Source organism: Triticum urartu, chromosome 6A (genome assembly GCF_056163025.1).
Source record: "Triticum urartu cultivar PI428250 chromosome 6A, HENAU_Tu73, whole genome shotgun sequence".
NCBI lineage: Eukaryota > Viridiplantae > Streptophyta > Magnoliopsida > Poales > Poaceae > Triticum > Triticum urartu.
In genome coordinates, this window is record NC_141878.1 from 406970608 (window position 1) to 406986909 (window position 16302).

The 16302-nt window shown below is 44.3% G+C and overlaps 1 protein-coding gene and 1 non-coding gene across 3 annotated transcripts; both read left to right on the forward strand.

Moving 5' to 3' along the window:
- The first annotated feature begins 248 nt into the window (after positions 1-248).
- Positions 249-14641, forward strand: LOC147965426 (uncharacterized). Of its 2 annotated transcripts, none has more exons than XM_087528138.1 (6): positions 249-373; positions 573-795; positions 12310-12407; positions 12499-12572; positions 13230-13386; positions 13471-14641. In XM_087528138.1, the coding sequence occupies exons 2-5, from the start codon at positions 587-589 to the stop codon at positions 13245-13247; spliced, it is 399 nt and encodes a 132-aa protein (XP_087384264.1). In that variant the 5' UTR covers positions 249-373; positions 573-586; the 3' UTR covers positions 13248-13386; positions 13471-14641. The 2 variants fall into 2 exon arrangements, with proteins under 2 accessions (XP_087384264.1, XP_087384265.1); XM_087528139.1 differs by having other exon boundaries at positions 12495-12572; positions 13471-14638.
- LOC147965427 (small nucleolar RNA snoR80) lies at positions 13663-13795 on the forward strand. Its single transcript, XR_015609565.1, has one exon. It is a non-coding gene; the product is annotated as a small nucleolar RNA snoR80 (small nucleolar RNA).
- Positions 14642-16302: the final 1661 nt, after the last annotated feature.

Sequence of the window (16302 nt, forward strand, 5' to 3'; positions counted from 1 at the left end):
TCGAAAAGCATATGGCTGGACAATTGGTAGACCTGTGGGATTCGAGCCCATACATGCCGCGACAACCTTGTCCAGCTCAAACACCCACAACAATGGTGGGCGACAAGAGGCCAAAACTGAAAAGTAGCGTTTACCGGAAAGTTTGACGGATTCCAGGTCTTCGCTACAGCCGCGGTCAAGCTAAGATAAGGCGTGAGAATTTCATATGAGATGCATGTGTGTGGATGTGAGGCTGCTGTAAATGTGTTTAAACCCTTGGGCCATGAGGCAGTTGAGCATCCAACGCACGCTTCACAGCTCATATACCACCACCACCCGGCAAAACCAGTCAGAAACTGCTCCTGTACTCTTATTGCTCTCCGGCCGAGCGGAGGTGCGCTTTTTCTCTCCTTGATTATCTCTTTTGGCTAGTATCTTGCTGTCAGACTTGGGGGTGAAATGCAACGTACAAATAACGGACATATAGTCCTGATGTTAGCAAAAGCATCCACACGTATTGTTTGTTCATGCTGCTCACATAGCAAACATGCAGTTCATAACATGTCAGCAAGTTTATGATTTACATTTTGCAGGTGACCAGGGCCTCATGCGTTCTCCTAAGCAACCGGCGAAGCTCGCCCTGCTTTTACTGTTGGCATTGTTGCTGCTCTGTGACGGAGTTGGCAACGTTCACTGCTCGACAATCCACGACAACAAGGTCGATCTGCAGGCGCTGCTGGACTTCCAGCAGGGCATCACTAGCGATCTTCAAGGAGCCTTGAGTAACTGGGACACCACAACCCACTTCTGCCACTGGTATGGTGTCAACTACACCACGACACGGCCGTTTCGCGTCTCGTCGCTTATACTCACTGGTCTAGACTTAGCAGGCTAAATCACCCCCTCTCTTGGAAACTTAACCTTCCTTGAAACGCTTGACCTTTCATATAATAATAACTTCGTTGGCCTCTTACCCATCCTTGGCCATCTCCAACGATTGCAAACATTTTATCTGAACACCAACCATTTAAATGGGACTATTCCTGATTCACTTACCAATTGTTCCAACTCGACCAGCTTAGATCTCTCTACGAACTCGCTAGTGGGTATAATTCCGCCAAAATTAGGCCTTCTTTCACATCTGTCCTACTTAAACCTCTCTGTCAACTCCCTAGCGGGTCAAATTCCTACGAATCTAAACTTACTTTCAAAACTGCTCTACTTGGATCTCTCTAAAAACTCGCTAGTGGGCCAAATTCCTACGAAACTAGACTTCCTTTCAGAACTGATCACGTTGGATCTCTCTGGAAACTTATTAGTGGGCCAAATTCCTCCGAGATTATGCTTTCTTAAAAAACTACTCCCTCCGTCCCATAATGTAAGACATTTTTTTGACACTATACTAGTGTCAAAAAACGTCCTATATTATAGGACGGAGGGAGTAGAATATATCTCTCTTCGATCAAACCAACTCGAGGGGAGCATTCCTGATGAACTTGGGCAATTGCTGCAATTGAAACAGCTGCTTCTAGGCCACAATAAGCTTTCAGGTGAATTCCCACATACCATCTTGAACTCTTCAGGTTCACTCCAATATTTAGGCTTGGGGTTCAATATGCTAAGCAATGCATTGCCAGCTAATATTGGCGACCGTCTGCCTAATCTCATTGAACTTACCTTGGCTGGTAACATGTTTGAAGGCAATATCCCAGCTTCCCTAGGCAGGGCTCAAGGTTTAGAAATGATAGATTTATCAAATAACAGTTTCACTGGGAAAATTCCTACTTCTTTTGGAAATCTTGCAAATCTGACTATTCTAAATCTTGAGTTGAACCAGCTTGAAACAAGGGACACCAGAGACTGGGAGTTCTTAAATGCACTGAGAAATTATCGATCCCTGAATATACTATCACTCTCTTACAATCAGCTCCACGGATCTATTCCTCACTCCATTGGTACTCTATCCACCAACCTTGAGCACCCTTTGCTGACTGGAAACAACTTGTCTGGACAAGTACCCCAGAGCATCAAAAAACTTCGTGCCTTAACTAAACTGTCACTAGGTGAGAATAATTTAAGTGGTACAATTGAAGGATGGGTTGGTGACCTAAAAGCCCTTGTAGTATTATATCTCTAGTCAAACAGCTTCACCAGACTAATTCCATCCTCTATTGGCAATCTTACTAAATTGACATATCTGTATATAGGTGAAAATGAGTTCGAGGGCCACATACCAGCGAGCATGGGAAACCTTCCACTCTTACAACTACACCTTGGCGATAACAATTTTCAAGGGTATATACCAAGAAAGACATAGTAAGCAGACAACGAGCATCGATCTAAGGGATCACTAGCCCAGGTAGCATCAGAGTAGGCCTGGAGCTGGAGAGAACTGGAGCGGGGAAAGAAAAGGCGATGAGAGATTGTGCCACGAAGATATCGGAGAACACGGAGGAGATGACTATAGTGGACAGAGGTGGGGGCTGCAACAAACTGACTCAGGATGTGAACATGATAGGAGATGTCAGTACGTGTAACAGCAAGATAGACAAGGCTGCCAACGAGGTGACGATAGCGAGTGGAATTAGGAAGAGGATCACCATCAGAGTTACGTAGCTGAATGTTGAGCTCCATAGGAGTCACAACAGTGCGCTCATCACCGAGAGCGGCGCGAGCAAGAAGATCCTGAATATATTTTTCCTGAGAAATGTAGAAGCCATCAGAGGTCGAGGAGATCTCAATCCCAAGAAAATAGCGAAGTGGACCAAGATCAGACATGAGAAACTGGTCGTGAAGGCGAGCCTTAACAAAGGCAATATAGTCAGAGTCGTCACCAGCGATGATCATGTCATCAACATAGAGAAGGAGAAGAGTCCGGCCACAAGAAGACATGTGAACAAACAACGCGGGATCATGGTCACTGGGCAAGAAGCCAGCGGCAGTCACCACAGAGGCGAAGCGCTCAAACCAGGCGCGAGGGGCCTGTTTAAGACCATAGAGGGGGCGGCGAAGGCGACAGACCATGTCATCAGGAGCATAGTACCCCGGTGGTGGCTGCATATAAACCTCCTCACGCAACTCGCCATTGAGAAAGGCGTTTTGGACATCAAGTTGAGAGATGGACCAATTGCGAACAGAAGCCACAACAAGGAGAGTGCAGACAGTGGTCATGTGAGCCACATGAGCGAATGTCTCATCATAATTGTGTTCTTGCTCCTGCTGGAAACCACGGGTCACAAGACGAGCTTTGTAGCGCTCAAGAGAACCATCGGAGCGAGTCTTAATCTTGTAGACCCACTTGCAAGTGATGGGACGAACACCAGAAGGAGGAGAAACCAGATCCCACGTGCCATTGCGCTCAAGCGCCGCAAGCTCCTTGGCCATCGCAAGCTGCCATTCAGGCTGAGTCATAGCTGCCCGATAGGTGGTGGGCTCAACAATGGCAGAGAGATCATACCGGTCAGGAGAATAGCGATCAGGAGGGGGACAAGGCCTAACACGAAGGTTATGGACCGGCGTAGGCGTGAGAGGTGGTGCACCGGAAGTAGAGGGCACATCAGGAGGATCATCGATAGCACGAGGACGACCAGTGTAGTAGTGAGGAAAAGGGGAGTGAGGGCGAAAAACTGGAGAGGAAGGTGGGGAGGGATATGACGAGGGAGAGGAGGAGGAGGGAGGGGATGGTGGTACCGGTGGTGTAGGGAGACTCCTCGGGGGAGAGGGTAGAACAAGAGGCACAAAGGGAGATGTGTCGGGAATGAGAAGGAAGGAAATATCTTCCACGGAAAAACTTGAGGAGGAGGGACGCGGATAGTAAGAACGAGACTCATCAAAAGTCACATCACGCAAATGCGCAGTCGGCGACCAACAGGATCCCAACAACGATAGCCCTTGTGCTCATCACTGTAGCCAAGGAAAACACACTCAACTGACTGAGCAGTCAACTTGGTTCGTTCTCGCGGAGCAATAAGAACATAGCACACGCATCCAAACATACGAAGAGCGGAGTAGTCAGGAGAGCGACCAGAAAGACGCTCCATAGGAATACCACCCTTCAAGGCAGCCGATGGCTGAATGTTGATGAGGTGTGTGGATGCGGAAACGGCCTCAGCCCGAAAATGAGGTGGAAGAGAGGCGGCGATCATCATTGCCCGAGCGTCTCAAGCAAATGGCGATGTTTGCGTTCAGCAACACCATTCTGAGCATGGGCACCAAGGCAAGAGAATTGGGTAAGAGTGCCCTGCTCCACAAGAAAACCACGCAACATGTGAGAGATATACTCTCCAGCCGAGTCAGCACGGAAGATACGGACAGGCGTGGAAAATCGAGTGCGAACCATGGCAGCAAAACAATTGTATATGGGGAGAACCTCGCTGCGAGATTTCATATAGTAAAGCCAAGTGTAGCAAGAGAAATCATCAATAAACAGAACATAGTAGCGATGACCCCCTTTCGAGTCAAAAGGAGCAGGACCCCATACATCAGAATGAACTAAGTCAAAAGGACGTCGAGATACAGACTCACTGGTAGGATAAGGTAACTGGGTCTGTTTGCCAAGCCTACAACCATCACAATGCAACGAAACATCACCAGAGATAGACCCTAAGACGCCTTGATGTACTAATGAGGACAAGCGAGAGCCACAGATGTGACCAAGTCGATGATGCCACTGCTGGAAGGACACAGAAGAGGAGGCATCAAAAGCATGTGAGCTGGTGTATGTGGTAGCAGCGGAAGAAACACGAAGCTAGTCAACCTCCCAAAGACCCTCAGACTCACGGCGCCGAGGGCCAGCGCCAACCAGAGCCTGAGTGCGATGATCCTGAAAGGAACAAGAGTCGGCATCAAGAATGACACGACAACCAGAATCAGTAAGTTGGGCAGTGAAAAAGAGATTCATGGTAAGACGAGGAACATGAGAAACACTAGGAACCGAGAAAGACGGAGTGGAAAGGATGCCACGACTAGCAACAGGAAGGGGTGTGCCATCGGCCGTGAGAACATTAGGAGGAAAATCAAGAGGTCGAAGAGAAGATAAAGCAGAAGAATCAAAAGACATATGAAAAGAAGCTCCAGAATCCAGAACCCACGAGGACATACCTAACTGAGTAGGATCCGACGGGGGCGGAGTGGTGGTGGCTGTCATAGCGGCAACAGAACCCGTCGAGGAAGAACCAGATGAGGTCAACATGCGCTTGAGCCGCACAATATCCTGGTGAGTGAGTGACGCGGTCGAGGAAGACGCACGAGTCCCACTAGATGAAGAGCGCTTCAGGTCTATCCGCTTCTTGTGATAATCTGACTCTAGGTGACCTGGCCTGTTGCAGTAGCCACAGAACGTGTGCGAGCGCGACCGACCCTCTCCTGAAGGAGGGTGACCCGCCCCTAGAGGTGTGGGCAGGAGCAGTAGAGTGGTGCGGTGAGCAGACGACACATGAGTTTGGGCAGCAAGAACAATGGAAACCACAAGCAGACCAGCAGACCGGAGACGTGTCTCCTCAGCACGAAGCTCGGCAAGCACCTCCGAAAAAGGAACACGACCACGAGCAAGCAGGTGAGCACGTCGAGGCTCAAACTTTGAGCGAAGGCAAGATAGGAACTCGTGGAGACGATGAAACTCCAAGTCTGACCGCACAGTCTGACAACAGCGGCAAGTACCACAAACCACAGTCCAGAGAGAGTCAAGCTGACGCCAGATGGCAGAGCTCTGTGAGTAGAACTCATCAATAGAATAGTCACCTTGCTGAAGAGCATGCTCCTGACGCACCATAGATAGGTAGAGAGCATCACCAGATGGCTGATATCGCTGACAAAGATAGGCCATATCGCAGCAACAGTACCGACACTACTAGGAAAAGGGCTATAGATGATATGGCCACTAATGGCGCACCAGACATGTGGTGCGCCATTAGTATATACTAATGGCGCACCATGTGTAGGTGCGACATTAGTGTCCAAATATTAATGGCGCACCACATCCACGGTGCGCCATTAATAACAAATTTCTTTTTCATTTTTTTCAAAACTAGTAATGACGCACCAGTGGATAGTGCGCCATTACTAGTTAAACTAGTAATGGCGCACCACATCCACGGTGCGCCACTAGTAAAAAAATTTCAATTTTTTTTCAAAACTAGTAATGGCGCACCAGTGGACATTGCGCCATTACTAGTTAAAACTAGTAATGGTGCACTATCAACTGGTGCGCCATTACTAAGTTTTTTTCAAAAAAAATTCAGAATTTGTTTTTTTTCAAAACTAGTAATGGCGCACCGTGGGTGTGGTGCGCCATTACTAGTTTAACTAGTAATGGCGCACCACTCCCACGGTGCGTCATTACCAACTTGGCCCAACACTTCCACCGAATGCATCCCCCCCCCCCCCCGTGGACCGCCTTTTCAGTTTAAAAGAAAATAAAAGAAATTGATGGAAATGTCATAAGTTTCCCATGTGATATGTGGTCTAGTTGTTGGGAAAATTTACAAATATGAATTTCGACTTTATTTGCAAAATCTCTCTGGAATTTGTAAAATGGTCATAACTTTTGCATACGAACTCGGATTAAAAAGTTTTCTATATGAAAAATCATCTACTCGAAAAGTTACATCCAAATTTAACAGGGGGAACATTTTCAAAATCCCCAAAAACCTAACAGAAAAAAGTTACAGGACTTTTAAGATCCGAAGGCAAAAAAATTCAAAAAAATTTTAAACTTACTAGTGGCGCACGGTATGCTAGGTGCGCCACTAGTAGCAGAAAAAAATTGGTTTAATGGGATTGACCGGGAAGTTTGAAATGTTTTTTTGAATTATTTTTTAAAATATGATACGCAATATGACCGGGAAGTTTGAAATATTGTTTCAAAATTTCATCATACTCATGAACTAAGTCCTAGACATCAGCAAGGTTTAATAGGATTGATATGATAGATATATCAACAAGTGCCTGTGAAGTGAGGTGGTGCTGGGGTTGGATAGAACTATGAAGTTAAGCGTACTTGGGCTGGAGTAGTGTGAGGATGGTTGAACTTTCGGGAAGTTTGACCACAGAGTGTGATTTGACCTGAGATTAAGCATATTGACCCGAGATTAAGAAAAAAAAATGAATTTTTTTTGATTTTTTTTAAATTTTTTTGAAAAAAATTGCTACTAATGGCGCACTCCTGCGTGGTGCGCCATTAGTATACCAGATACTAATGGCGCATCGTGGGCTATACTAATGGCGCACCTGTGGTGCGCCATTAGTAAAAAAAATCTAATGGCGTGGTGCTAGTGGCGCACCTGTAGTGCGCCATTAGTAGCGAAAACAGGTGCGCCACTAGCAGCCCTTTTTCTAGTAGTGCGAGACCCATGAACTCCGAAGCAAACTGAGGGAGGACACTCGCAGTGAGAACAGCAGTAGCTCGAGCATCATTATTGCACCACTGAGTGTAAGCAGACGGATCATCGCGGTATACAGAAAGAGCATCTGAATAAGCTGATACCTGCTGATCATAAGTATCAACCGCAACATCATCTAGAGCCTTGGCGGCATCACTACAAGAAATATGTCAACTTATGACCTTCTGGCAGTGACCCTCGAAGAATTGGTCATAAATTTATGACCATTTTAGACCAATTGGTCAAAAGCTGTTCAGGGGGCTCCAAACCCTAAACCATTGCGACCATTTTGGTCAGAAAGGTCATAATTTCCTTACACGAAATGGTCACAAAGCAAACAGTGCTAGTCCGCTGCCTTATTTCTAGTTGTTAATGACCAATATAGATGGTCATAGCCTTGTAGATTGTGGTGGGTTGTGATGACTAGGCGCCATCTCATCAGTTTTGCCTATGTGTCATGTCCATGTGGCAATTTTTGCCCTAGGTTGTGAAGCAACCTATATTTCTATCATTCCCAAAATTCTCAAAAAAATCTTATAAATTCTTTGGGGGCATATCTTCATCAAATATGTAAAAATCCTTCCTTGCCTAGTTCAAAACTAATTCAACAATATTCATTTTCCTATTCTGTTCACAACAACACTTTATGAAGGAAGTGCTATTTATATATTCTTGATTGCCCTCGGAATTTTTGGGCACTCTTTCCTATCAAATCATTACCGCATGACAAAATTCAGCTCCATTTGCCTAGCAAATCTTCCTCGGCAAATTTCCAAAGTTTTTGTCCACCTAGAAGCATTGTGAAGGAAGTACCTTTTTTATATCTCTAAATGACATGAAATTTATACAGTTCCTTCATATGCCCAAATTATCACCCTCCTCCAAATTGCAGCTCAGTCAAATCATCTATGGGAGCCCAGGTTTAATTTATATTTTATGGCCAAATTGGCACGTTGCAAAGCAAGTGTTATATAGACCCCTCCTATTACCCTCAAACTTTTAGGGCACTCTTCCACACCCAAATCATTGCCACATGATAATATCCAGCTCAATTTTCCTAGTAAATCTTTCTCGGGAAATTTCCAAAGTTTCTACCTCGAGAGAAGCTTTGTGAAGTAAGTACTAGCTAGGCTTACCCAAATGATCTGAAAATTTACTAGCACATGACCATACCAAAGTAACTTACCTACACCAATTTTGACCTCATTTCATTCATCCAATCTCTCTCACTAGTTTTCCCAAGTTTTTGTCCATAGAAGAGCATTGTGAAGGAAGTACTACTTTGGCATGTCCAAATGGTATCAATTTTCTACAATGCTTTCCTATGCCCAAATAACCATCCTCCACAAAATTTCAGCTCACTCCATTCATTATTTTGAGCCCAGCTTCAACATTCATATTTTTGTCCAGCGTGGTACTTTGCAAAGCAAGTACCACCTAGGATCCTCCTTTTGAGCTAAAAATTTGTGAAGACATTCTCCTTAGTAGATGATAATCCTCAGCCAAAACTCACGCCCATTGGCCATGTGCATTTCCCGTACCGCTAATCAAACACTTGGCTGCTAATTCATGTTTGAGCATCGATCGGTCTCCTCGTGAGAATCTTATGTTGTAATTTTCTTCCTAGCACCAACCTGGGGAGTGCCCAACCCACTAGACATGCCTAGGCCGCCCAGAACACATGGCAACATTACGGTCACGCGGTGACCACGCGACGGGCATGCGAGTTTACGCGCTCTAGAGTTGGGGCCCTCGGCCACCGCCCAAACCTCGACGTATCGCCACCAAACCATGTATTTATGATTAAATAGGTCCTTATGTAACTAGAAATGATTTTTGGAAAAAATAAATAGCAAACTATGAGGCAACTGCAGTTCAAATTTGACCCGCTTCCAACTGAATCGGCGGAAATTTGTCTTTTTCACGAGAGGTGGATCAAAATTTTTTACACCCAACCATTTTGTCAATTGTGCATTAAATATGGCCTAGTATTTTAAAAAATGATTTGGTCCAATTTTGCAACAATTATTTGGTAGTTCCTTCACAAAAAAACCTCCTTTCAAGCACTCGAAAAATGGAAAATGGTTTTTTCGTCCAACGAAAATGAAAACTTCCTTAGGCAACATTGTTTGCCATTCCAATATGCACCCTTGTGCACAATATGAGATCATTTGAATAAACTATGCCATGAATGTGGCCATAAGATTGATCATTTGGCTTGAAAGCCATTGATCTCCACACGTGATAACTCGTTTCTGAGAACACTTTTTTAAAATAATTGACATATTACAAGTTTGTTATTTTTCCTGGGAACTTGGCCACAAATAATGACACAATGCGAAGGTTTCCCAATTTTTTGATTTTTTTTGAATTTTTTATGCCCGTTTCAAAATGCGGTTAAAACGGCGGGCTTGACCATTCCTAGCTAGTGGTTGAATCTTGGAATTTTTTTGGTGTTTCTATGATTAAATAGATACTTATGTACCTAGAAATGATTTTTGGAAAAATAAAGAGCAAACTACGAGGAAGCTACAGTTCAAATTTGACCCGCTTCCAGCTGAATCGGCGGAAATTTGTCTTTTTCACCAGAGATGAATCAAGGCTTTTTACACCCAACCATTGTGTCAATTGTGCATTAAACATGTCCTAGTATTTTATAAAATCGATTTGGTCCATTTTTGCAACAATTATTTGGTAGGTTATTCACAAAAAACCTCATTTTGGGCACTCGAAAAATGGAAAATGACTTTTTCGTCCAAAGAAAATGAAAATTTCCTTAGGCAACATTGTTTGCCATTCCAATATGCACCCTTTTTGCATAATATGAGATCATTTTAACAAACTATGCCATGAATGTGGCCATAAGATTGATCATTTGGCTTGAAAGCCATGAATCTTCACACTTATAGCTCATTTCTGTGAAAACTTTTTTAAACAAATTGTCGTATTACAAGTTTATTATTTTTCTCGATAACTTGATCACATATGATGACACAATGCGAAGGTTTTCCAATTTTTTGATTTTTTTTTGAATTTTTTATGCTCGTTTCAAAATGCAGTCAAAACGGCGGGCTTGACCGTTCCTAGCTAGTTGTTGAATCTTAGAAACCTTTTGATGTCTCTGATTAAATAGATATTTATGTACCTAGAAATGATTTTTGGAAAAAATAAAGAGCAAACTATGAGGCAGCTACAGTTCAAATTTGACCCGCTTCCTGCTGAATCGGCGGAAATTTGTCTTTTTCACCAGAGATGGATCAAGGCTTTTGACACCCAACCATTTGGTCAATTGTGCATTAAACATGGCCTAGTATTTTAGAAAACTGATTTGGTGCAATTTTACAACAAATATGTGGTAGGCCATTCACACAAAAAACTTATTTTGGGCACTCGAAAAATGGAAAATGAATTTGGCATGTTGCATCCTTGGTAGTGAGCAATTTGCGGGGGAGGCTCTGGAAGTGGTGAAGTAATTTGCTGGAACCGACAATATGGATTGCTAGAACTGTTGATTCAGGATGCTTCATCCCGGCGGTGAGCAGCCTTAGGGAGGTGCTAGAACTGGCGAATGCTACAACTAGAGAACGTCGGGGTGATGCCGACTGTGAGGCGTCAGACTGCGCTTGTGCGCGACGGCGCAACAGCGGGAGGGTCAATGATGTGTTCTATCTAATAAGAACGAGCAAGATAGGAAAGAAAATATAACTTCGGGGGTGAATCAAATGGTTACATACGAAAACATCGTAGGGGCACCAGGCGAGTGACCCAAATTTAGACCGATTAACCGACGCCTAACAGCCGCCTTTTGGAAAATGGTGTGGTTAAATTTTGCAACACCGATTTGTAGGCATTTAAAAAAAATCAGAGATTTGGGTCCAAATTTTGGATACTTGAGCGCGAGCCAGCGAACCAATGAGAAGCGAGGAACCACATCCACGCGGATCACCAAGTTGGACATGATCTGAGCCATCCATCACGCGCCCATCCAACGGTGGATATTGTCCTAAAAGACCAAAACCCTAACCCACCTACCCACCCACCCTTTCCTTCTCCAGATCCGATCGAGGCTACCGCGCCTTCCTCTCCCTCGCCGCCATCCCCACCCACCACCGCCGCCCCCACCCACCGCCGACCTCGTCTCCGCCATCCCCCTCCCCTCGCCTTCATCCCCCATATCCACTAGTCTCGATCCGGCGTGCGTGCGTGCCGGCGTGGGCGTGCCTCGATTCGATCCAGCGCCTTCCTCCCTCCCTCCCACGACCACGCCTTCCTCCCTCCATCCCTTGGCGTGTGTGCCGGCGCGGGTGCCATGTGGGCAGCTCCAACACGACCACGACCACGAGCGGCGGCGGCGACGGAGGGAAGGACAAGGCGCAGGGCTCTGCGGTCTCCTTCACGGAGGGCGAGGAGGTGCTCGCCTACCACGGCCCGCTCCTCTACGAGGCCAAGGTTCCCCTCCCCTTCCCTCCCCCTCTCTCCCCACCTCCCATTCCGTTCTAGGGTTCGCCCGCCGCCGCGTCGGCTCCCCGGAGCTTCTCCGTTACATTTTTTTTCGGCCGCGGCTAGGGTTTCGAGCAGGGCCGTCGGAGCAGGCGAGGGTTCATGGAGTTGTAATCCTAGGGTGTATCACATCGGATGGCACAACACTCTTTTTTTCTTCAGAGAAGAAAGAAACACAACACCGTTCCTCCTCTGCACCTCCCAGATTTTTACATTTAGGGCATAATTTTTAAATTTAGAGCGCACATGAGGACACTAGTTTGTGCGTATCCCAGTATCAGACCATGATTAGCACCAGGTGAATTGTTCTCTTGGACTATGGGTACTTCATGTAGTAAGTAACAAGGATTGGGAGATGGGACTATGATTAGCACCTGAAGGCTTTATGACATTTACCAGTTGCACACCTGCAATTCTTCCTTTAGTAATACCGACTTTGTTCTGTCTGCAGCCTGTCGTCTTCCTCCACGGGGGTCCTGGGATGGCACTTCGCCCGACAACTGTGGGTTCTTCGATCCGGAGTTCTACATGATCGTGCTGTTCGACCAGGTTGGTTTCGTTTTGATCCCCTCGTGTGTCTGTTCACCGGTGTTCCTAGGAGATCGCAGTGCTTAATCTGCTTGTGTTTGATTGCAGAAAGGCGCTGGAAGAGCACTCCCCATGCTTTGTCTAGAGGAGAACACCACCTGGGACTTGGTGGCTGACATTGAGAAGGTTAGGCAGCACATCGACATTCCAGAGTGGCAGGCAACTGCAAATACATCTTCTTTTATCAACTGCAACATATACCCTGCTGTAAAGAAACCACTTGAAGAAAATATTTAAGAGAGCAGGGCAGTTCGTGTAGATTTTCTTGCATTTGTACATAGCTATTGATCATGAATGTTGCAATGTAAGTTATTAAAAGAATGATGATACCTCTTAATGCCTTGTCTTTTCAGAAACTAGCTAGCTAGTCAAGCATTTCTTTTCAAGTTTGATACTAGTGTTATTGTTGGAGATATATAGTGGAAAACAACATCCACAGTGGTATAGATTGTTCCAGTCCATGACATTCGGGTGCAAATTGGCACATAGCACAAATCTTCAGAGATTTGAGCATACTCCTACCAAATCTTGTACTATATGGCATATCATTAATGTAGGTTTAATATAGTTCTAGCAGATTTAGGCAAGTAGTAGTATATCTTATCTAACTGGACTGGGTGCTCTCTTTTATATATGGAATGATATCAATGTAGGTTCAATTGGGTTATCTGTAGATTTTCCATCTTCTGCATTATTCAGATTATTTTACCTTACCTTGTTTGAACCAAGAATCTGAGCAAAATAGGTAACTGTCAACTCAAGGATTTGAATTTATTTTGGCAGGCACCAATTGGCCAATGAGATGAAGGAGCTGAAGGAGATCCACATGGAGGACACCGAAGAGGAGGAAATGCATGACATCGACAGCTGCGACTTCAGCAACTCCCTTGCGGTTGTTGAATATGTGGATGAAATTTACAGCTTCTACAGAAGGACCGAGGTAATTATCTACTTGGAACCCCGGTCAAGTTATCTAGTACAGAGTTGTGTGTCTGACCTGACCTGGCGAACTCACCCAATGCAGGTCCACTATAAGTTTGAGCTACTGGGTGAAATTTTATTCCTTACTGTCAACATCATTGATAGATACCTGGCCCGGGAAAATGTCGCTAGGAAGAAGCTGCTGCTGTTGCTGTTGTAGGTTTATGGCACTTGCAGGGACACCACAAATTCCATCTGTTTTTTTGTTCTTTGTTTTGATTGATGTGCGTTCATTACCAATTCCTGAGGATGATTTGTGTTCCTCATGGAGATTAGTCTCGGACGCTACAAGCTATTCTCTGTTGTGTGGTATATCCTGATTGGTGGCATTCTATGTGCCAACTTATCCTGGAAACGAACATACATTCATATGCAGTCCTCTGTTATTTTTCTTTTCTCTGTGTTAAATGATCTAAATGTGTGGACCAAATGATCTCATAGTTTAAATGCACCATAGTTTTGCATAACCTCAATACATTTACATGCACACGCATACACATTTGACTGCTGAGTATTTGAATTATTGGAATGTGGGGGTTGGTCTGTTTATTCCCATGTTCTTAAGTTTTGTGTATTTAGACTGTAACTCTTAAGATATCATTGTAGCCGTAAGTAGACTGCAAGTTACCAGCAGATTGTAATGGCAGTCTAATTATCACTTTAATTTTCTCCCAAATGACTGTAAGTGGACTGTACATTGTGACACCACTGATGCCAGACCTACAAACAGTAGTTTGATGGATTTGTAGGGTTTTTTTGGACTATGGTATTACGATAGTTGTAGCTCACATGTTTGAAACCAGGTCCAGTTCCAACCCGATTAGGATTGGCCTTTTAGCAGCATGGATTTACCAAGTTGGGATGTTGGGATAGTTGGATTCCTATTGTCTCTTGTAGCACCAAATGCTAGTATGTGTTTTACTAAAGTCATCAGATAGTTAACTCACTGTGAGATGTCCACACTTGTTTTGTTAACAAACATGAACTGTTGAGTCATCTATTCCTGGCTGTTGCTTTTGTTCAGTATATACGTGTGCTTTCTGTTCTTTTGTTCTATTCACTGTGTGAGTACAGTTTCTTGTTGGCACCAAGGTGTTTGAGATGGTCTTCCTGTTGGTGCATGAGGAAGAGGAAGTGAAGTCATTGATTTGTCCACCGAGGAAGAGGAAGCGTGAAGTCTTTGATTTGTTCAGAGGGTAAGTCCTCGGTCTGTCCCACTCTTCCTTTGCTATGTAATTGTGACCTCCATGTGTTATCTACTTATCTGGACACTTTGGTTCATATACTATTCTTGTGATTTTCCAATGCTATGTCAAAAAATGAATCTGTAACCTTTAATGAATTCAATGTATGATCGTGATGAGAACGAATGAATGAATGATATCATACCAACTTGTTTTTGCCCTTGATCAGTATCATTTGTGGTAGCTCCTAAGAAACATGATCTTTTTCTTGCTCCGAGATCCCAAGTGTGGTGTTGTACTTTTGTTGTGCTTGATTGATGTCCTGCTAGCTGCTACTGTTAATTGTTACTGTCATGATGTTAACACTGCTTAGAATATGTTATGCACCTTAATTCTAGTAGTATTTGTTGTCAAAAGCATGATTGTATTGTGAGCCATCAATTTCTTGGAGTCTTCTTAGAGCTTGCTGGTATTTACTTTTTTCCACCAATATAATATTTGCTAATATTTACTCATGGTTGCTACTGTTATCCGTGCCCTCATGCATTAGGATCGACCCCTAGCTGCTTGTGTATTTGTTTATTATTTTGTTCAATATTCTTTTCCTAGCTGTTGTATGTTTGAGGATATTGCTTTCATTCTGAATTCACAACCATGATAATGATCGTTTCCTGTCTTTTACAGGAGCTCCAGGCTCAAGAAGTTGGAAAAAGGGAACGCTTCATCTTTGTAGCTAATTATATGTTCTTGGATGATGTGAATGGCTGTTATAGTATTTCATAGCAGCACTTTTGTAGTTGTTCTAAATTCCTGGATGATGTGAACTATGGCATGATTGTAATATATATAATATACTCATTTTGGTCGCCATTTATGAAAATTTGTGTGATTGGGGCTCTCTGGACCAAAATACTGGTTACTTTATTGTTGATATGTCGGAAATGAAACATATACTATTTGGGCCCTAAAAAGGCCACAAATCAAACAATGAACAAAAGGCGATGGCCAAGTAAATAAAAAGGCTTAGGCCCAAAAACGAAATAGATCACAAAAAGGCCATGATCCATGAAATAAAAAGGCCAAATTGTTGGGCCAGGCCCATGTAGCTAGAGAAAATTAATAGAGAAAATATATAGTAAAAAGGCTGAATTGTTGGGCTAGGCCCATGTAGAAAATCGAATTGGACCGGGCTGAATCTTGTGCCACGTCAGATTGCCACGCTGGATGCCTACGTGGCCTGGGGAGGTTGCTAGTGACCAAAACGCCACAATAGACGTATTTTGGTCATAAACGTCTACGACCATTCCAGAAGAAAGGTCGCTATAGTCAGTTTATGACGGCCAGCTTTTGACCTTATGTTTTTGGTCACAAAAAGGTCACAAATGGAAATTTGTGACCATTCAGTGACCAATAGTGGTGTCACAAGTTGACATATTTCTTGTAGTGCATCCCGGTCAGCCTGAGAAGCATCAGCAGCAAGGACCGGCGGGATTGGGGCCACTGGCGCAACAGGACATGGCGGACAAGGGAACTCACCAGAGAGAACACCCCATAGAAGAAGTCCACGCATATGGATGCGTGTGAAGCCCACAAACTCAACATAGTTGGTGCCATCGAAGATCACTGAACAGCGAGGGACATCAACATAGCCAGAAGAAGACATGACGAACTCTCTGTCTTTTTTTGGAAGT